This window comes from Rhopilema esculentum, chromosome 15 (assembly GCF_057945365.1).
Source record: "Rhopilema esculentum isolate cy_ngs chromosome 15, ASM5794536v1, whole genome shotgun sequence".
Lineage (NCBI taxonomy): Eukaryota > Metazoa > Cnidaria > Scyphozoa > Rhizostomeae > Rhizostomatidae > Rhopilema > Rhopilema esculentum.
In genome coordinates, this window is record NC_142829.1 from 5,411,443 (window position 1) to 5,434,284 (window position 22,842).

General features: G+C 37.2%; 1 protein-coding gene across 4 annotated transcripts in view; it reads left to right on the top strand.

The window, feature by feature from the left end:
* Positions 1–21,979, top strand: part of LOC135685663 (uncharacterized) — a 33,111-nt gene extending 11,132 nt beyond the window's left edge. The window contains exons 1-6 of one of the 4 annotated variants that reach the window (XM_065201658.2): positions 4,338–4,576; positions 12,717–12,826; positions 18,000–18,202; positions 18,726–20,014; positions 20,449–20,505; positions 21,339–21,979. In XM_065201658.2, the coding sequence (XP_065057730.2) occupies positions 12,731–12,826; positions 18,000–18,202; positions 18,726–20,014; positions 20,449–20,505; positions 21,339–21,352 (1,659 nt within the window). In that variant the 5' untranslated portion in view covers positions 4,338–4,576; positions 12,717–12,730 and the 3' untranslated portion in view covers positions 21,353–21,979. The other 3 variants (XM_065201659.2, XM_065201660.2, XM_065201657.2) reach the window with 3 other exon arrangements.
* The last annotated feature ends 863 nt before the right edge of the window (positions 21,980–22,842 follow it).

A 22,842-nucleotide genomic window follows, 5' to 3' on the forward strand; every position in this document is an offset into this window, starting at 1 on the left:
AGGACAGAGACGCCAGAATAACTTTAGGGAGTAGGGAGCACCAAGAAAAAAGGACAAACTAATTGCAAAATAAAAATAATTTCTAAATTTCACTGCTGACGCTCTTACCTATTTCACTGCAGCAGCCTCTACCTATTGCATAACTAATTATCTGGTTCTCAGATCGGGACCATGGGGTTCTCAAATCGGGAAAGCAGCTCTTTCCATGTGATCAGGAGGACCTAAACTTCATTTTGGACACAGCACAGATCATGAATGTTTCTAAATTAAGTCGTGAATCGGTGAATCTTGTACCAATATGAATCAGTGTCATTTCCAGGAAATCATTTTTGCACAACAATATTTTCATGCCTTAACTGTTATTCTGTCTCTTTGCATACAGACGAGTTTGTTTTAGATAAAATAGGGAAGTTAATGGAGGGGGCTTTTTAAAGCAAGGCTTTGTCCGTTTAGGGGTTATTTTTTTGTGGATCTTAGCAGAGGTGGTATAGAGGGGGACAAGGGATCTTAGCCCTCTTGGTATAATTCAAAATGGTTTTTTTCGGCTCAGCCTCCCTTGGCAAATGAGCACATGTTTTGCTGGACGAATTCTGTGTTGGCAACCTTTATTTATTCTAAGGATTTTCCATGAAAAAGTGAATTTCTATCAGTCTTTTGAGTCGGTAAATAGTCGGAATAGAATCGAGAATCTTTAACAGAAATGAATGTTTATTGGGCGTGGTCATGGGCTTCTAGAAGTTGCCTGCAGTACAGCTCTCTGCAAATTATTTATGACGGCCTCTGTCATATATTTTATGTTTAGGCAATAGGAATTTCTCATACGCGCCATAAATTACGAAAAAAGGAATAAAATATTCTCAGTGATTTCCTGTCAGCCTGTAGTGAATTTTACTCAAGTATAAAATCTCAATTTACTTAAGTTGCACCAAGGTAATTGATTGCCTCTGAAAAGCCACTGCCTATCTTGAAAATGTATCTTGGGTACTTAAAACCATTAATAACTGGGAATGATCAAGACTGACAGTAGGACACCCACCAAGAACTGAAATTTTATAAATAACCTGTAAGAGTAAGTTGAATAATTGGTGGCCTCTAAAAGAGCGTTTGCATTTTATTACTCAATATATCTTCGCTATGGAATTTTTGCTCGATCTTGGTCTTATATCTAAGAATAGAGCGTGGTCGTGTATTACAATCCAAATGACATACCTTCGTTTCACGTCATCATTACAAAAGGGGATTAGATGATTTGTTTGCAGTAAACAAACAACTAGCCTGCAAGAATTGATTAACTCGACGTGTCTGCTGTAATCATTTACAAGGATTTTTCCTGTAAGTTTCACAGTTAACACGTCTTTAATTTAATGTCTTCTTTTATAGACGATGTCCAAAGTTGAATACAACCTTCTATTCAATATAACCTTAATTTTAATTGGTTTCAGATGTAATATCATCACTTTGTTTATACTTTTATAGAGACCACACAAAGATAATCAACAAGCAAGTTGAGTTTTTCGACATCTGTGTTTTTGTAGTTTTTTATTTGATTAAAACATCTTCATTGAATAATTCCCGTTACCAATCTAATTGCTGACAGCAATGTCCTTATTAACAAAAGTGAAATGATCTTATCACTTCGTTGTTGACACATTGAAAGAACAATATTTCTGAATCTACTCAATTAATGAAGAGGCAATGCCAAGCAACTTCATCTTTCTCTTCAAAGTCCTTTTCTTCTGAGAGCCTATTGAAATTTGTGAAATGAGAAACCGGTCCTGTTTAAAGGTTTTCATGTTTCTAAGGGAAACATAATTTCAAAGCATAAATAGCAGGGCCTCCGATTAAGGGAGGGGGCGGGGCGTTGCGGGGGCCATGGCCTCCTCCACATTTTCAAAACAGTAGAGCTTTTTCAATTTTTATTCATTATGGGTGTTAAATTTTCCCTTGGCCCCCCACTTTCCAACTTGTGTCGGAGCCCATGAACTGCTCAACGATTGCTACTGTTGAATTAATCAGTAACCCCTTCTTTCACTGTTATTTATTCTCATTTTGGACTTTTTTATTGTTTCAAAACTTTAATGTACTATACATGGTACTAATCCTTTATATTTGTCAATTAAGAAGTCAAATCCAGCTATGTAACCTACTTTCATTCCCAAGTTTCTCAACAATTGAAGCAGTCTTTTGAGGAAAGATGCTTGCCATGCGTTGCATCGTATGGGACAAGTGCCAAAATGGGGTTTGGCACGCTCTGTTGCCATTAATCTCCCACAACGTCCACCCTCTCCACTGGAAACAATAAACTATTCAAGAATTAGAGAAACGAAAATAGATCTATTTAAAATAATTAGTTGTTTTGCATGGCGTACTTGTTTTCCAAATGAAAACGTCTTCCATTCGTTGATACAGAGACATGGTACTTCAAAGTAATATGTGTACAGTACCTGCCAAATTTACTTGGAACACGCAACAGCTTTAGTGTTGCTTTATAGCTTTTATCTCTTTCCAAAATGATAACACTTCTGTTCCCCTCCCCCTTCTCTCAAAACAATGTGATATCATAGTCAAACATCATACAACCAACACAAAGTATGTTTTTGCAGATTGCTTCCCTAATTTTATACTTTACCTCACTTTAATTGCAGAGGGGGATAGTTGAAATCGTGGGTCAACAAAATGGGCGTCGTCACCGTGTCCTCAATTTATTTTGTTCCTTCACTATCATATGCTTCTAAAATTTCTGACGATAATAGCTGAAGAATACAGAAATTACAAAGCAATACATCTAGCATACGTAAGGGGTGCAGTAGCCTTGTTGGAAGAGCATTTTGCTCCTCTAAAGCATCAGCGCTGTGGGAAGAGCACAGCTGAGCATGTTTATAAAAAATAATTTACGCGTAAATTATCAGAGACACGTAAATTGCTGCCAGGCATCGTCACACCAATGCAGAAATGTAGCCACCCATTTTTCCGACGTATTTTTGACAAGAATAGTGTTTGCGCGATGCATACAAAAATGGCTAAGAAAATAGCATGTCATGTCTATTATCAGCACATGTCGCATTATGATTATAATTTCTTGTGAATATTGCCTTTAAAATAATTACCATTTTAATGCTAATTAATGAGTGGGTGCCTGTACACCCTTATTACATTTCAATATATATTTTACCAATCTGTACGGGAAAATATCCTTACTACGAGGGCAAAATCTTTCCGCACCATCATTTTCTTTGCAACTCTGAATATTTCTGCTACATGCATGAGATATAAAAATTTACTTTTGGCAAGGTTAAATTTTATTCTTTTCGTCTTTATAAATTCATGATGAAAAAGCTGTAAAAATTTGTTCCATTCTAAAACTTTGTCCCTTAACTTTGATCTCGTCTTGGTGTCTTTTTATGACTTTTTATGTTTTATGAGTTAATGTAGAATGACGTTTTATAGAGAAATTACGTCACAGTGTCCTTTTCGTGAAGCATTATTTGTCGTTATGTTTGTTTCATGTTTTTCTCATATATTTCTTTTATTTCTTTTCTTCCGCTTTTCAAAATTTTATATAAGGACCTCAATTATGGAGATAAAAGCGCATCTTTTAGGTGTTCAGAACGGAATGTTATAGTCCTGTTGGACAAGTTTCGTTTTTTTCTAGATAGTAAACAAAAATGTCAAGTTTGAGCTTTTTGAATACATTTGAATTCGTTTTATCAGATGGCCCAGATGGGGGTCAACAATAGACTTACTTGAGGATTGGGAGGCATAATTGGTTTTGATAGAAGATAGGGGCACAGGCACAGTTAGAAGATAGAGGCACAGGAACAGTTAGAAGATAGGGGCACAGTTATCTTCCAAGAGACTTTTGGTGCCTTTGCCCTTTTGTTTAACTAACTGCCGCTCGTTCGGAACATGTGGCGGAAACATCTATCAAGTATTTTTTATTGAAATTTACCCAGAAAGTTACCTCGCAAGAAAAGACCCACTGCGCTTGCCATTAAAATAAACTTATTCCTGGGAAATTTTGATTGTATATGTTTGAACGATAAGAGTATTGTCGATAGCTTTGACTCTTATCAAAGGACACAAGCAAAGTCGAAAGATAACAGGTTCGAACTTCTTTGTGTCAATCTGCTATCTTCTCTTGAAAACGTGTGCTTCGGTAGGTCAGGTTGACAAAATCAGATAAACTTTTTATCATGTTGACGGCTAAAACCCAGGTAGGAAACATCCTTGTGGCAAACCACAACAATGTCGGCCCAGTCCCCTACATTCGATTCCCATGAATGCACGCAATTAAAAACGCGTGCTCATGAATACAGCTGATCAGTATATGTTGTGATATTATTCGTGTAGCACTGGTCGACCTGCCGAACGTATTGAATGACTTTTGATAGCATGTGAGGCTAGCATGCTTCGTATGGTGGATTAAAGTACATTTATGCAACACTAGGAACACAACTTCAACAAATTCGGAGATTTCAGTTAAAATTTTGGAAATTTTGTATACAAGTGGATTATCTTAAAATTTGACGGCCGTATGACAGAATCAAGAGCAACGGAGGTAGACAGCTGATTGCCTGTAAGTCGTTGTTGCGTTGCTGTTGTTTACTTTAATGGTTTTTCTTCATGTTTTGCTTCCTTCCTAAAGAATTTTGTGAGTGATGTTGGTAAAAGGGGCGCTTATCGGAAAATTTTCGTAAAGTGAACAGTAATCGATGCTACAGAAGCTTCGTTGAAAAGTGACTGAATATACATGATCGAACGAAACGAAGATTTAGAAAATTAATATATCTAGAAATGAAGAAGCATAGAAATTTATACTGAGTATCTATTGAAGAGTGTAGCAAAGTGAGCTGTGTTCAGTGGACAAAAAAGTTTAATATATGTTTCCGAGCTTAGTATGTCTTGAAATTGGTAAGCCAGCCACAGGTCTTCGCGCGTCTTTTTAATAGTGTACAGGTAATGTTGTTGCTTCGTATTAAGAATTCCCGTTTGTCTTACTTAGCATCGAGGATACATAATTACGCTAAAAGCTGTTGTGGATGGGAGGTGAGTGTTGTGGTAGACACCAGAATCTTTTGCTAGAAATCTCTTAGTAAAATGATGCAGTTGTGAGCTTTTCAGTTGAGCTAGCGAGTTAGAAACTTCGTAGAGATCTACTCAGAGTATCAGTCCATAGTTTTGCCCAGCTCCTATATTTGGTGTCTTTATAGAAGAATATAAGCATCCTCCTTAGACATTAAGAGGTAGGATCAGCAATCTCCCCAATGCGCTTTATTATTCATGTGGAAATCAAAATCTGTAGCGAAAAAACAAGTTTAGAAGTTTATCTTCGCATGATCGTTTAATTCGAACTTTTTTTATCAGCATAATAATCAAGTGTAAAGGGATAACATATTAAGTGACAGTTGTCATGCCTTTAATATTGTTTTAAACTTAAGCTGAGCTGGTCTTGGCGGATTAAAAAATCTTCCAATTTGAGTAATCATGATAACATTCTTTCAAAACATGATAAAATTTTGTTCTGCAAATGGGCTATGTATCTAAACGAAAACGTTTTTAGAGCTTTTACTACAACCGAACATCATACTGCCTTTGTCTAACACGTATCATAATTGAAATTGAGCTAGAAATTGCTTAATCAGTTATCCAAGTCCATCGCTTATTCCTGGTTTTACTGACGCTTTTTTAAATCAAGAAAAAAATGTTTTGGTTGTTATGACCACACAACATGGTAAGAGCATGCTGGTGTCCAGGACTACCATTTTTGTCGAGCATATGAAACAGGAAACTAGAAAGTATTGTTAACGACTGTTTGAAGCTGGGTTACACGTGTTGCATCAAATATTAATGCGTTTCACAAGAACTATAAACAAGGAATGAGCGTAGTTTCAAAGGAATGGACATGAAAGAAAGGAATGGATTTATGACGTAGCAGGTTAGACATACCTTTGGTTGCTCTGTCTTATAATAAACTGGGACATATGCACGCAGGGACCACTAGCGTACAGCCATGAACTTAGGAATAAGAAAGAAAGAAGATGGATGATTGGAAAGTGGAGTGAAAAGGGAAATATTCTATCTAGGTGGAAAGATCTTCTATCTTGGCCGGGAGATACACTGGATCGGGATTTAGAACACAGGTAAGGGGAGCATACCACTGAAGGATGTTTTGCTTGACTTTACTTTCAAACAGATGCGTCATTACGATAGATAATGCTTTGTTTCTAAATGCGAGTTTTCTTTCACCAAAGGCACTTGAAAGCTATGCTCTCCTCATACAAGCATCAGTGGTCTGATATGTCTTTCCTGTCATATTATAGTTCGTCATTTGTCAGTTTTTTCCCATTGTAGTGTCGTGATGTATGCATACATTAGAATAACAATGCATACATTAGAATAATTAGTTGATGGACTATAATATTAGTTGATGGACATACTTAGCTGTATGTTCTGTTATGTTATTACGACACTAACGTTCTGTTGCCTGCGACACAAAACATAATGGTCATTTATCAGTCTTGTCATTGGTCAGTCTTGCCATCCCTTTCCAACCTGAAAGTGCAAATGTAGACGCCGCTTTAAATATCTTATCCCCATATGTAAATCTGTCGCTGCTGATGCTCAATTTCCTTGCAGATACCGCAAAACCATAGGACTGCAAACAAAATTGCATTGATCAATTCATTCTCTAATTTTATCATCACAATAGCAAAAACATAAACTAATTTTGAAGCGGCAACAAGCGTTGGAGTTCATAAAATTATCGGCTTAATTGCGTGTCCTAATTACCTTTACCGCATTTTCATTAATAGTGATAAGATAACAATTAAACCATTAAGAACGTCCGAACGACTTTCCCACATACTTTTAATCGATTCATCCATGAGGATATTAAAATCTCCCGTATTGGATCACAATAAACAAACACAGTTATTACCAGGCTCAGCATCTTCGAAACCCTTACAGCTATTCCCTCGTACCTTTGGTCACAAAATTTAATTTTTAAGGTGGGGACAACCTTTTTCATCCTCATTTAAGAGACATCAAAATGCTGAGTTAAGGAAGGAGCCAAACCCAGACAGAACCCTTGCTTTTGTAGATGTTATTCCCTTTTGTGCAAATATTGAGGTTGGTTGGTTAGCGATTTTTTGTTTTTCAGTCTGTATTTTCCGGCGTTATAAGTAAGATACATCTTCATAAAAGGCCATTTTTATGCGCTAGAAAACACAAAAAGGCATATCTAAGTGCCTATTTCTGTTAACGTAATTTTGCTGAGCAACGACCAACACTGCCCCAAAACATTGAAACAAAGATCACAAGAGTACATTATGGCATTACATCCTTTTCAAAGTTGCATGCCTCATATTATTCATTATCAGGATATAATTTGGTCAGTTTGGCTGCCGCATCTAACTGGCATATGTTCAATCCTGGCCTACACACAATCTTTAACAACAATGGTACTGTACTAAATGATTGTTTCATTTAAAATAATTAAGTCAAACTAAGGGGCAGACGAGACATATAATTGCTGTGAGAAAGACAGAATTGGCTGGTACTCTTCAACAGGAACTATCTATTTTGTATATGACGTCATTCTTGTAAATTATTTATTTGGTGTTATTATTCGGTTGTTTACTAAAGTGAGTTTCTAGTAACGTCAAAGCTTAATACAACAATAGTATCTTAATTCATCAATTGTTTTATGGCGGTCAATAACAATACAAAAAACCTTGTGTTTATTATCACACGTGTATAGACGGCTGCGTGAGGCCATGAATCGAATAAGGGCAGAGACTCTAAAGCAACATATGTACGTCTGTAGCATAGAATCAGTTAATTACAGCTGAGAAAAATATTATCACAGGTTACGCACCAAGTGGTAGTTAGGTTTTAGGACACTGGTGTAGCTCGCAAAAATGTGCTGAATAGCAGTAAGATAATCTAGTGGCGCTAGGGAGGAGTTGGGGGCTATAGCCTCTCATTGGAGCATGTAAGCTCACCGTCGGAAAATTAGCGCATGAAAGTCTTGTACAGAAAGATTCTTGCTTCAGAAATAGGAGTTCTAAACACTTGCAAACACCAAAAAATCACTTCTTTGTTGATGATTCCTAGAAAATTTAAAAAAATATGCCGATGATCTCTTCACAGTCAAGAGAATGCTGTCCCCATGAGCAGGGCTGACATTGGCAGAGACCATGTGCATTGCTCCCCTGCTGTAAACCTCTTGAAACAGCTTTTGGAAGCCGAAAACTGCATTGACCGGCTCAATTTGAGCTTCAAGCTTTCCCTATCAAATGCTTTGGTCCTCCAAGATAGTCACACTTAATCTGAAGCTAATGCGTTCGTCTTCGTGTGCTTGACCACGTCGTTCCCATTTGTTGTGTTGGCAGGATAAATTTCGATTTAGACTAAATTCGACGGGAAAAAGTTAGGGAGGGAAATATTTTGAAAAAGGATTCTTTTGATGTATTGATATGAGGTTGAAACTGTCTTTACTGCGAAACTAAAAGTAAGTTATGTGCGTTCCCTATTGGTAAAGTCGTTTTTAAGCAGTTTATGATAAAAAAAGTGAAACTGAACCGATCTTTGCTTTTGTCTGTTATGCCCTTTGATACTGTGATACTTTAGGAGGGCTTAGTATGGATCTTCCCTGAATGATATTGCTTCATTGAGACAAAAAAACTAGAAGGAAAACGGCAAATGCGACACATTCTACTTGATTATGGGGGTTGCAGCCCCCTAGCCCCTTAACTCTACGCCTGTGATGCTGTATTTGTTGGAAAGAAGAATCAAATCAAGCCTCGCTTTACGGTGTCAAGAAAAACCCCTTAGTAGAAGGAAAAAACATGGTAGAGATGAGTAGAAGAATTCAATTCATTTTGGATGGTTTTTAATGGGCTTAGGGCGGCAGCTATCATTGATGTAATGAATATTATGCAAGAATAATGCCTATTTTACAGACAACCTGCAAGAATAATCACTAATTCCAAGGCTTAAATAGTAATTTACCATGCTATTAGTTGTTGGGTTTCGTGATAAAGAGGTCCTTAAACTTAGTGTAAAGCGGCAATATTTAATTGCTCTAATTTACGGTGTTCAGACATTCTGACGAGGACGTTTTGTGGCGGGTAAGTCCAGAGAATCGAAGGCAGCTGTAACAGCAGACATGTGCAGAAGATTGGTGGTTGGTTAGATATTGCGTGCTTTGTGAAGAAGTGTACAGAATTAACTAAAACCAAAGCGAAATGTAGGACAACAAGACAATCAAAGTGCCAGGTGCTTAAGAGAAGCGTCGAAAATAAATCATTAATACCGCATGGAATAATCCGTTCAACGGAGAATTCATTTGAAACGTAATTTCATTTTATATAGAGGATTATTACGCAAATCATCAAAATCGGGCGTTTAAAAGGAATACTCGAGAAACAAGAAAAACAAGAAAGTTTTGGGTAGTTTTGTTGATCTTTAACCTGACAAAAAGAAATCACTTGGGGTGAAAACTTAAGAAAATTATTGGGCCTAACTTAAAATTTTTCCAATATGGAATGTCTATGATAAACTCAATGTATCTGTTCTTGGTCTACGAGAACTTTCTCTTGGGTCTTCCTGTTTTTGAACTGACTTACATTCCCCGTATTGCTATAGTGCTATGAGGATGCCTAGGAAATTGGCGAGGGAGGACAATTTTAGACTCTCCCCATTCCTCCTTTCCTCTCAATTTCCTAAGCACTGGAATTCAGGACAAAATGTCGATCAACACAAAGTCTTTCCACAGGGACTAAATCAAGTAAAGCAAATTGGAAACGAATTAAAAACCTATACAATAAAAGGTTCTGTTTTCTCTTTTCTACGTTTTCAAAGGCTTAACGGAAGAACAGGGCAACGCACAGAGATCTTTTTGAGCAGGAAATGGAGCCAGGAAAGCCTAACCATTTACTCTTCGCTATACTTCTCGATTCAACTCATAGACCCAACACAATTTTACCCGATCTTTCTCATCTACCACTGGATTAACGGACATTTTTTACATCATATCCAAACGTTGACTTAGCGTGTTAAATGGGCAAGGTGGAGGAATGCTTGTCTTGCAAGTCAAATACTTTGCATAAATTCCGGTTCACAGATAATATTTGTCAGTGAAAAAGGTGTCAATTCTTTCACAGAAAGCATTGCACATGCGACCCTCTCTTACAAATTCTAGCTCTAAACATTTTCATAGGTGTATTAGGCCTGGTTCAAACGTCGCACTTCTCATGTGCCGAACCTAACTCTGTTTGGAGCGACACTTGAGCACCTTTAGCGCGACTCCCGTTTCAAACGTCGAACTTAATCATGTCGCGCCAAATGGGTTTTAGGATTGTTACATGAAGTATCTTGGTTAAGGCGCACAATCTCAAATATTTATTTGAAACGCATGCGCCCTCAAAGAAAAAAAATATTTCTGTGAAAGAAAATGATTTAAATATAATTATGCATTAGGTTCGGTACATGACAAGTTCGACGCTTGAAACCGTGCCGTGCTGGAGCCGTGCAGCTCGGCAAGCTCTGCCGATCCAAACTAGTCTGCCGCTCCTAACTAAATCTGCCGTACCAAATCGATTCAAACGTCGCGCCCCTCATGTACTTAATTCTCGAGTTAGGTTCGGCACATGAGAAGCGCGACGTTTGAACCAGGCCTAAGACAACTAAGAAAAGATGTTGAGTTATCTATTTTTCAACCAATCAGGGCAATTGATTTTCATTCAAAACAACTCAATGAGCTACTTATAAACAGGAGAAAAAGCGGGGGGAGGGGGGAAGGGGGGCTGAGAAGCGGAGGAGCGTCTTCTGTTGACTGTCTTGTTGTTCTGGCACCTAGGGTACTTCTTATAAGAACAATTTTCTAGCAAACTTTAATAAATTATCCATTTCTTAGTCACCCTCAAAGTACGTTATGAACTCTCTTGAAGTTTACCCAAATTATACCCTGTTTTCATTGTTTGTTGTGAAGGTTTTCGGAAACTGTATAGGGATATATTTTGATAAGAATGGTGGTATTTTTTGCTTCCATTCTCCCATAGCGCAACCAATAGACTCAAACTATGGTATGATTCCTGCTTTTAAAATGATGCCTGCAACACACAGGCAAAGCGTCGAGACATGGCTTTACAACCACATTGATCATTGCAGATGTTGAATCAAGATAACCGTTATTCATGCACGCTTTGCATTTGAAAAAACATTTATCATCCGATCAAGTCTATAATCACATTAAAGAATACATCATTTGATACACGGAGACTATCTTAAACATTTAACTCTGCGATTTTAAACTCTGTGGTCATGCTTATCCTTTTTAATCTTCGCCATCTTGAGAACATGAAATCTCCGGCTTCTTGACATCCTGCAAAAGTTTCAACCATCAACATCTGCTTTTGGTTACAGAGAAACAAATGCGAATCATGCAAAAGAGGGTTTTATGATGAGATAAAAACATGAACTGTTCTCGCCGCTTTCGACTCTGCAATGAACTGATGGGAGAGAATCATTTTTCAGGCATGCCTTCGAAAATATTTGAAAACAATAAAGATTAATAAATAAAAACAACTTTTGACTAGATTTTCAAAAGGAATGAATTTGCAAGCAGCTATTATGAGTTGCATATGAATTGCCTAGGTTTTGTGAGAACCTCGAATCCAGTAGTTTCCTCGTGTATGTTAAATTCATTTGTAAAACAACAGGCAAGAGGAGATATTTTAAAACCGGGCCAGCTGAAAAAGTGATCGGTAAAGAGATTAACCGATGAGATGATGGGTCTTATTCCCCTCTGCTTTTCGGTTCAAGTTAGGCTAGTTGGAAAACGAGATGTTTTCAGGCAAATCGCCAAATTTCAATTTTGACTGAAAACCTCCACAAAGAAGAAACATACAGCTCTTTCCATGTTATTTTATGCCTCTAAGAAAGCTACCTGCCTAGTTATCTTTTCTCTCTCCCTCCCTTGAAACCTGTTACCTGTCCCTACCTTCTCCCTACCCTCTCCCTTCCTCTTCCTTTTCCAACCTACAACACCCCTACCTTCTCCAACCCCTGCTTGAAACTTGCAACGTCCCTGGGTTCGAGTAAACTTGAAGGTATCAAAATCATGAACTGACTTGACTTTGTTTGACACCCTGATAACGGGTTGAGTCTTTGCGATATGTGATTTGTATCCGGCTAAAACACAAAGCCGAGCAGGGGATCGCATCAAATAAACAAATTCTGTCGATTTTCGCACTTCTTGTTGTTTTTGTCGGATTCATTGCTAGCACGACATAGCTTTTTCAATATAAACAAGAGAGTGAATTGTGTGAAAAATATGCCTTTCCGAGATAGTTCTTTGGTTTCGAGCAGCTCACCTTTCTGTTGCTGCATATTCACGCGGGATACGCTTTAGGTAATAATATTCTTATTTCTATTCAATTTTTATATTTCCTCTCATAATATTTCTTCTTTGAGTTTGTTTTCCATTGGTTGGTGTCTAGGCCTTGAGCCTTTCTCAGTCATATTTTGCTTCTCAGTGTTTTATAGCAGGGCGGTGCGCTGAAGACCGCAAATGCGCTGATTATTGTTTCTGGTAATTTTTTCAATAAAAAATGCGCTAAACTTTTCAGCAAACAAGCCTTAATTTATTATTTTATTTGTATATTACTAAAGACCTTTTAACAAGAATGACAAAGCAGCCGTTTCCTTTCCAGGTTCATTGAATGAAATGAGTGAAAGTTCAAATTCGCCGGGTCGCCAGACCCACCTGATCTCGCGGTTTAAAGTCCCGAATCCAAATGGACCAAATATGGCGGAATATGTTGTAAGTTTGTTAACCTTTATAAAGATACCTCTCATCTTTTGATACCATATACCTAAAAGCAACATTACTGATTTCCATTACTTTTAAACTAACTCCAGAGTAGCCAAACATATCGCATTTCCATACAAAGCCCAGAGAAGGCTCATCTTTCCACTGACGAATTTTGAAACATATGGTAGAAGGCATTATTTGGGTGTGTTAAGTAATATTTGTTGGTTCCGAGCAATCTATCTTCTAGTTCCCTTGTATGGAACCGCTATATTGCTAGTTTCTGCTCTAATACCCTGTTCTTTAGGCCGCATTTTACATATAATTACACTCTTTTTTGTAAGAACCCGTAAATTTAAGTTCAGGCCGACTATTAAAAACTTTTTCGAAAATCTGAGGCTGGACTGTTCTTAATTTGTTCTTAAGTTAATAGGGTGTAAGCAGCACAATTGCTAGTTTTTATGCTATAGGGAGGCGTTCAGGCCTGATTTGCTAACAAAGTGAGTGATACAACCGTCATTTGCCGACAAGTTTGAATATCCCCGAAAAAGCACCCACACAAGGCTAAAAGTCCTCGTTTTTGAGATAAGACGTTGTTCAAAATAGCATGTTACAGTAGATCAGCCTCAACTTGTTCTTAATTTGCTCTTAACTTTTGACCAATTTGAGGCTCGTGTATAAAAATAGAGTGTAATAATCGGCGATTTTACCTGACATGCACCACCGTTGTGGACTCGGAGAATAAGCCTAAGTATCGATTTATTCAAAATCTTCTAGTTGCCAACAGCGAGCTTTTCGATAGTTATGGAATGAACATTGGTGGAAGATCCAACCTTGATTGAAAAAGAACAGCTTTCTTTCCAAAATTGTTCACCGTCACCTTTGTTTCCATTCTTAAGAAATGGCAAGAACAAGGGCGTGTGACATCGACCGTTAGTAAAATCAAAGAAAATACAAAGATGGGGATATAGCCAAAAAATCGCTGCACTTATGGGCAGGACTATCTTAATTCCCACGCGAGACTTGGGTTTACTAAATACAAAACAGCGATTTTACCATACAATCTCCATATATTATACTTCGTATTAAATTATCGTAAGCTTCCTATGAATATGCATCTCTTGTAGTGCAAGATTATTTCGTACAAAGCTGTTCCTGAGATATTTGGGCTGTTTTTATGTAGACCTAATTCCAGTTGGATCTATTCACTGAGTGCTAGCAAAAGCTAGTGGCTTGGATTTATCGTGCATTTGTTTGACATAACTGAGTGCCAGTCGCTGGTTTTTGTGGGTAAAATTTTATCCCCATTCCCTCCTCTCGTTTAAATGAACAAATTGCAATTCAAAAGCCTCAAACCTATTGAAACTGGTTTGAATCTATGCTCTTGGACAAAACTTTAATAAGAGAGAATGGCGTACCAAAACCTGAGTCCATAAAAATGCTAATTTCCTAGTATCCACGCAATACTGTTACTGGCAACCATCCTAGGACAAATGAAGGCCGTATTTGGGTGTACTACTTCAGTTTCTTCAGCTTTTGCTGGCCTTCCTGCAAGTGAAAGTCTCTCAGGGGTTTTGGAAGCATTTCCATTCAACGAGAACACGGGAACATTGGTCGTTTTTTCAAAGAGAGCCCGGCAACAAGTACCCCCCGCCCCCTCAGGAGACCCTTCCAAGTCGTTGACCTTCTTATTATCATGTTTTCACTGTTTTGGCCGAGTCATAGAATGATGGCAAAAGGTTGCATCAACAGTAAAGACTAAAAGGTTGAAACAAATAATCTGCAAAGCAACTTTTATTCCAAAAATTTCTTTGAATTTCATTTCAAGACGAAGTAGTGGAAAACTGACAACATAAGCTTTGAAGCTGATTTTCACATTTCCAAATTTTTGCCTGCTAAAACTACGATGCGGGCAAATGACGGTTATTGAAACAAAATTCAATGGCTATGTACACTGGCAGCAAGTGGCAGCCTGGATTTAGTATTGACCTCTCGACTATCTATCCTCTTGCAATTCAAGAAATTTTCTATTGCTCCCCGAGTACCTATATCCGCTGACGAAAATCCGACAAAAAAATTCCATTACCTCCAAGGAATCTTTGTTGCTTTCCTGCCACGATTCTATACGGGCGAAATGACCTGTTTTTCTAACTCTTTCCCTTTTAATGAGATTTTTAGGCATTTTGACATCATACTGACGTCACTGTAGCTGTGTAGCAGAAACCTGCATCGCAGCGTTGACCTTACATTTTTCCACGCTTCTGCAAATCCTTTGACTAATTGCAATTGGCATAGAAATACTAAATTAGGATTTTGCTTCACAGCAATAAATTAATTTATAATTCAAGAATAACAAGATTGTTTTCATTTAAATTGTGATTTAATTATCATTTAGATTGTTGCAATAAAACTTGCAGAACAGGCATTTGCGGTTTACCGTCTTCAATTAATGTATTTATTGAGAATGTTATGTTTGTTTTTCATGTTTTTCATTTTGACTTGAAAACAATCAAGCAAAACCAGTAATCAAATTAAAGAATTCTGGAGATAACCATAGCGCCTTGTTTTTGTTTTCCCAATTTTTGTAAATAAATTTGCACTTTTTTCTTAAAATTCGGAAGACTATTTTGTAGTTTTATATGGCTATTTTATATAGTTAAATAAGACTATTTTGTAGTTTTATATGGCCAAATGCAGACTCGATAACATATACCCGTAGTTAAAATGGTCAGAATTCAGATATGAAATATGGATGTGAAACCCTTTTGGTGTGAATACGAAAGAAAATTATTCTAAAAAAGAATGTAAGATAAAGAATAAGCAGATCTAGACCACGTGCTTGTATTGCAGTTATACAATGTATAACGCTAGCATTCTCACATACAGCTAGATCCAGTGCATCCGGTTTTATTCAACAGGTTTGAATTTCTATAACGTCACACGATCGTGATAGACGAAACACATATCGATTGTGGTGTTACGATACTTCAAGTCTGTGCGAAGCTTGTTTCATTTTGATTGCAAAGCATAATCTTATATCTTAGCAACAAATGAAATATTTATGATTTTTCGTGATTGGTCGGTCTAGACCGGTTGTTGCCCTCATCAGCAGATGGTGTTCGGATCGAATGCATGGCTTGATGCGAAATATGTAACTTTTCTCTTTATAATTTGCAGAAAAACTGTGAAAAATTTCGCATTCCAGTCACTACACTACGCTGGATCATAAATTTCCCAGATTTCGGCTGTGAAACGAGGCTCTGTAATGGAGCTTGAGCCTATTGCGGTTTTCAAACCACCAGACTTTCTTATCAATAAACATTGCATGTAACAGTATCACACTGGGCACCAGGCTTCATTCCCACACCCCTCAAAAAACTTGCAGTTACGATAGAACCTATTCAGTTTCAAGGCACTCATTCTCATGTTGTGTCGGGTGTTAAACAATGTTTAATTATCAAGACTCAGTGACACGTTTTTTCTATACGTATGTTTGAATGAGTAAATATACTTATTTCATGTTCCTTATGATCCCCCACCCCCTCGCCCTACTGTAATGGAGCAGGGACTTCGAAGCCTGTGTAGCAGAGCGGAATGAAGGGTTGGCAAAGAGAAAGAGAGCACCTGGTAGATGAGGGTCAGCTTGACTTAGCAATTGATACTGATCTGACTTTAAACATTCGAGTTATGACAGATTGTAGACACTTGAGTAGTGGATTTTTAAATTATGCCTTACATTGTCGTCTGTAATGTAACCACATTCTGCGACCTTATCAGCCCTTTTTCGACCTTATCTGACCTTGCTCGACTTTGTCCGACTTTGTTTGACCTTATCTGAGCTGATCTTCTTGCCAATAAATAACATATACCAATAACATATTTGCAACGAACCTGCACATCATTTTTAGAGAATACGTTAAAGCCCAACACAAATAACAAACATTCACTAGACACAAGCGAAGTTGTTTGAAAGAGTCAGGTAAATCATATCAGATTCAGAACAATGAAGATGTCACAGAAGTGCTACAAAGTTCTCTTCCTTGCAATGCAGGGCCCACGCCACCAGGGGGGGGGGCGGGGTGGCCATGCCCCCACTTTTTTGCGTGGCAGTAAAGATCCTTGACCCTTTATTTTTCTAGCCTTGCCCCCCCCCCCCACTTTCAAATTCGTGGCGTGGGCCTTGCAATGTATTAACTCCAATTAACTCCACGAAAATTCAATTCAAATTGTACAAAATTGCCGGGGAACAATTCCATTCCGTAAATCTTCTCAGGTGTGTTTTAATTGCACTAGTATCATAAAAAAGAAAAGTATTGTGAAATTGTCAGATTAAATCTGCATGTAATTACCTTTGGTGTTGAAATAGCTCTAATTTCTAAGGTTGTCTCTAGTATATTAAGCAGTCTTAAATGTATTGAAATATTTTCAATCGTGAAATTCTCACCGGAGTACCAAGCTTGATCCAAGCACAGAAAGAATTGTTTTATATGTTTCTTCTGAAACAGTGAAGAGCCTAAATAGGCACGTCCTTCATTGTGACGAGATGGGAACATTACCAAAGTTTTTTGTCGTTAGTCCACAAAAGACCGTGTACAATTGGCAGTAAATAAGCAATTAAGTAGGCGTATGATTGGTTTCTGTTGTCACTTTTCTGATTAGCATTGAAAAGCATTGTTTGATGAACAGTATAAGAAGATCGAGAGAGTCAGTTGGGTGTCAATTGATTCATAGTAAATGATCTAACTGATTCTGGAGAGTACGAATTAAACCAATTCGTTAAAATGAAACATTTGATAAAGTCGGATGGAAAGGTGAGTGATCTATCAAACTGTAGGCCAGTTGTCCGTGTAGCGAGTTACGCAAAATCGTGCAAATAACGCTGGATAACAAGTAGAGACATTGAAGTGTTAGTAGCAGGTAGGGTAGCGGGTTTTACTACTAGGGAAAAGGAGATCTCCAAGGGTGCCCAATCTTCATTGCACCCATACACAAATGGTCTATAAAAACTTTCACATTAAATTTCAGTGTGTTTATAACTTTCCATCCAAACAGCTCCTAATCGAAACCTTTGATTATTTCTGTGATTATAGAACGCTTTCTATGAGTTTGTTTATCACAGGGATGTGTTTGTCTGCTGGTAGTTAGATTATTTTCATTTTTGTTAAAACAAAAATCTTTTTTTCAGTATGAAGATCTTTCGGCAATGAACCCTTCGTTGAGGGAAACGTGGTTATCAGAACAATGCGCAGCATTCGAGAACGAAAACAAAAATTACTTCTACGTCGAAAAGGAGACTTACATCGAAAGCCTTTACAAATACTTGAGAAAAGTCACGAAAAGATGGTCTTCTTGGAATCATAAATCGTTTGGGCCTATTACATCTAGAGAGTGAGTTATAATGTTGCTTTCTAATTTTTGTTCTTTGACTCCTAAGATATTCGCTAAATTGGTAAAACTAGCACTAGAGATTCAATTTGCTCAGTTGATTGTGTGGATGGCATATAAGTGGGATTGTATAAGAAGATACATAATTTGATTTTTGTAAAGTCTATCACTGTATAAAAGTTTATATTATTTCATTAAAGATAATAACTTCTTCTTGCTATGTATATGAATAACACAGCATATGGGAGGATTTTGCGCTTTGTATTGTGTGGCAAGCATAGTGGATTTCCGAACCGCTTGTTTTAGCAGGCATTTCTTTTCAACTTCAAAGTCAAATCGGATTGGGGAGGGGAGATGGTAGAAAAGAACGCCAGCCTCGTGGACTATCTTTGTTTTAAAAGCTACGCTTTTTAGTAAAAATATAGTTATATATTTTATTAAATTCCGAAATTGTCACTTTTCTATTATATGAAACTTTTGGCTTGTTTTCAAAGCACCTTTCATAATAAGCTGTATTTTTCTATAGCCAAATAAGAGAGCTGCTGAAATGGGAACGGTCCCGCGGATTTCGTCATCACTCAGGCCATAACCGTAACCGTGGAACAAGTTCTTCGTCTGAGCAAGATATTGAAGCAAATCCGCTAGAGAAATTCGAGACATTTTGTTCTTGCTCAGAAAATCTATTACTGGTTTTTAAGAGAGACATTTACAAGCCCTTGACTGAGTATTTCTTGGATTCAAATATGAAAGTGACATTGCAAGAAATTCCTGAGAACCTGGCGTCGTGTATTAGCAAATGGGAAACCCTGCTGGAATCAAAGGAGATTGATGATAAACTGTTTAGTAAGGAGAGCGAAAAGGAGATATTTATGAATGGTTTGAGAAACAGAACGTCAGAGAATGATCTCGTGCTAAGACTAGTACCAGACCTCTTTGAAAAGCACGTTGAAGCGTTGGAGCTTGCACGTCGGTGGAGGCTTATTGTTAGGGCAAGTGATATTAAGCGAAGGGGTACGTTCACTGTAGCTATGCCACAAGCGGTAAAGCTTCTGAAGCGACGTGAAGAAATACAGAGATCGATGAGAACAAGAAGCCGCAGAAAGAACTCTATGGAAAGCAACGCAAATAGCAGTGATGCGGAGTCTCATAACAATGAAGAGGCGCAGGAGCGATACAGGAAGGTTCTGAATGAGCTTGAGGATACAAAGGCAACCTGTCTGTTGTATGAAGATGAGATATCTGTTTATAAGGAAGATTATGATCAAATGAGACGAGAGTTAAGCTCGGTCAAAGACACTTGCAAGGAGCTGCATGCAAAGATCACGGAACCAAGATTGCAGGACCGCATCGAATCGCCCGAGGTGGAAGAGAGTTCAGCAGAGTACTGTAGAGTCTTGAAAAAAGAACTTGACCACACTAAGATGAAATACTGTTCACAGAGGATCAAACTGATGAACGCGAAAAAACGAGTAGAAAATCTCAACATGCAGCTTACACAGGCTCAGCAAAAGTACGGTCAATTGGAAGATGAGATGCAAGGAGCACGTGGCAAATATGGAAAGCTCGAAGATCAGCTAACCATTTCACGCAGAAATCTACAGACTCAAGGAAGTATGATAGATGCACTACAGCATCAATGCAAGACTTTGTATGACGAGTTAGAGAAAACGAATGAACGCTGCAAGACAATGGAGGGTGACCTTACGTTATCAAAGAAACGATGCAAGGACTTAGAGCATGATGTGCATAGGAGGATATCCAGAGAAGAAGAGCTGGAGAAAGAAAACCGATTTTTAAGAGAAAAGCACATCAAAGGTATGACTGCGTGTGTATTGTATTTGGTAGTTAAAAATACTCCTACCATAGGTGTTGAATTTCACCTTTCCCGTGAATAGTTCACGACACGACCCGAAAGAACATAGGATAATAGAAAAGACACTTCTTAACAATTGCAAAATACTATTAATATCACTCGATCTCATCGAATGATTTCATTGACTGAGACCATCTGCTGCCATTTTGCTTTATTAGAAAGCTTCCATGAGTGACTGACTACTGTGCCCCCTCTCACTTTGTCGCGGCTTGAAGCCATTTATTCCCTTGCATCTTACTGCATTCCTGGGTTTCCTTCAATTAATTTTACTTTTTTGCTCTTTTTGTCGTTCTATGATTGATACAGTTAAACAATTTCAAGTTATTTACGAAATCATGCAGAAATACGTTATTAATAATCTGGGCTATTTTTTCAGGAAAAGAAAGAAAACAGGCGGCAAAGACTGAATGCATGTTTCCTGAAATAAACAGAGGTGAGTTTACTATTGTGTTTCTTCTCAATTGTTTTTCTCAAAACGTTTATGTCTGCGTCAAATTTGGAGGTTTCCAGATATATTGACAACTTCTTGGCAACCAAATGAAAACAGCCATTTTCGCTTGAGGGAAAGGAGCGATTAACCCGATGTCACTCAAGACCACAATATAATTTTACATATATCATAAAAAGCCCGAAAGACATCAATCCAGACTTTACCCTGACCAGGTCATGTGACTAGAAACTTGTTAGCGTGGGATGGCAAGAAGGCTGTTTAGTTCATGCCCTCGAAAGTTGATGAATGCCGAATTTTCATCTGCGTGAAAAATTCTAACGCTTTAGATAGGAGATAATACACGCGTGTTAACAATACGTGTAAAACACCTTTTCCATTGCGTTGTCAATAAGCACCTGGAACTGAAAGCAGATGATTTTACATATGATACTGTTGATCATCGTATATTCATTGATTTTGATTGAGTCATTTAAACCTCATAAACATGTCCTGGAGAAGTCCAATCATTATTTCGCTGCATGTCTTGCTTATACTTGGCATCTTACCACAAAATGTCAGCCTGAACAATTCCTTGCCTCAATTCACTCCCTTGTTTAGTTGCAAATATAAATATATTTATTATATCCTCTCATATTTCCCTTCAAAACGAACTCTCCATCTTCTAAAGCTGAGTGGTTTTGTCTCGGCAAGCTCAGTAAAATTTCAATAACAATTATTAAGCTACTTTTCTATTTCCATTTTTGTCAAAATATCCGACTTAATAAATATTGGTAGTTATTACAAGAAATCTAACGAAGAATTCTCATTATTTTCAGGTCGCTCTTCGTAGTGCAAGATCAATGAATTGTAAAGCTACTCCAAGACTGATGATGCAATCTTGATGCTCTAGCAAAGAAATTAAAAATAACTCATACGAACAAAAAAACACCGTGAATTGACCTATGTTTAAAGTTTCAAACTTACTAGTTGACTTCTAATACGACTGGAACTAATTTCCCCACATGCCTTTTGCTCCAGCTTTTAAAAACAATCGAAAATTTATCTTATAATAAGTGTCTATATTGTTATACTTTTTTACCAACGATGAGCATCACCGTGTTATGATAACTGATGGACCAAAAACATTTGAAAATCATTCTATACTTAAACGTCCCTTCTTTCCATTGCGAATGCATTATCCAGTCTCGTATTGAAAAATTATCATTCTTAAGTATTAGATGAAAGCCCAACATCGGGTAAAAGTTAGTGTACCATGTAAATGAAACAAACTGTTAATTTCAAGTCTTAAAATTGTCATTAAATTTGATAGTATTTATAAAATATCTTTTGTTGATATTGCCCTAGATAAGAAATTTCTTTATTAATTTAAAATCTTTTAATGTCAGAGCTTGAAAGAATATTTATATATGAATTTGTAAATAGTTGAATTTTTCATGTTAAATTTGAGTTAACATCATTCAAGTGGTTTTTTTAAACTCTCCTGCAAAAACTCCTCTTTTCTGCAACTCATTCACAGGATGGAAAATTTGGGATAGAATCGTGAATACTTTTACCACCCATTGCCTTTACCACCCATTGCCTTTACCACAAATTAATGTTTAGTTTTGTGGAATATGCAAATAGAAAAAGAATCCTTCGTTGCACCCAGCCATTTCTTAACTTGCACAAAGAACATTACCGTTAAAAAAAGAGCTCTATTTTAGTGTAAGTTATTTTTCACATGTTTGTGATGATTTGTGTCTGCCTGATTATACGTTCAATTTTGGAATAGAATATTTACCAACAGAAACAATATGACGATCTAGTTAAAGGCTATCAAGAATATATCAACAGGAAAATGATAGAGTTTAGCTTCTGATAAAAGAAAAGACTTTGTCTCTAATTGATTACTAATTATCTGTGTTGCTGTCTGGGTTGAAGCTAACAGCAGTCTGTGTTTTCAGTTATTCTACAATTATATCAAATTCATTTAGTTTAAATTATCAGGGACATAAAAAGTTTTGGGGCCAAGTTTCTTAAAATGCAGCGACTGTACAAGATCTCCGTGTAAAGACTTACATTGAGGTTCGATTTTCAGACTCTTGAACGCTTTATAAGTCATAAGTTTTAAGGAAATTAAACAGGACAGGAATATAGTCATAAGATTTCAAAAGCTCTTACGATTTAAAACGAGTTAAAATTATTTAAAGGGTTTAACTGAATACATTTGACATTTGTTTATATAGATTTCTAGAAATCGAAAAAAGTCTGTTACATTTGTGTATCCTACATTCTTACCCTACTGCTGTCTGATTTAGTCCTTGTGCGTAAGACAAACTT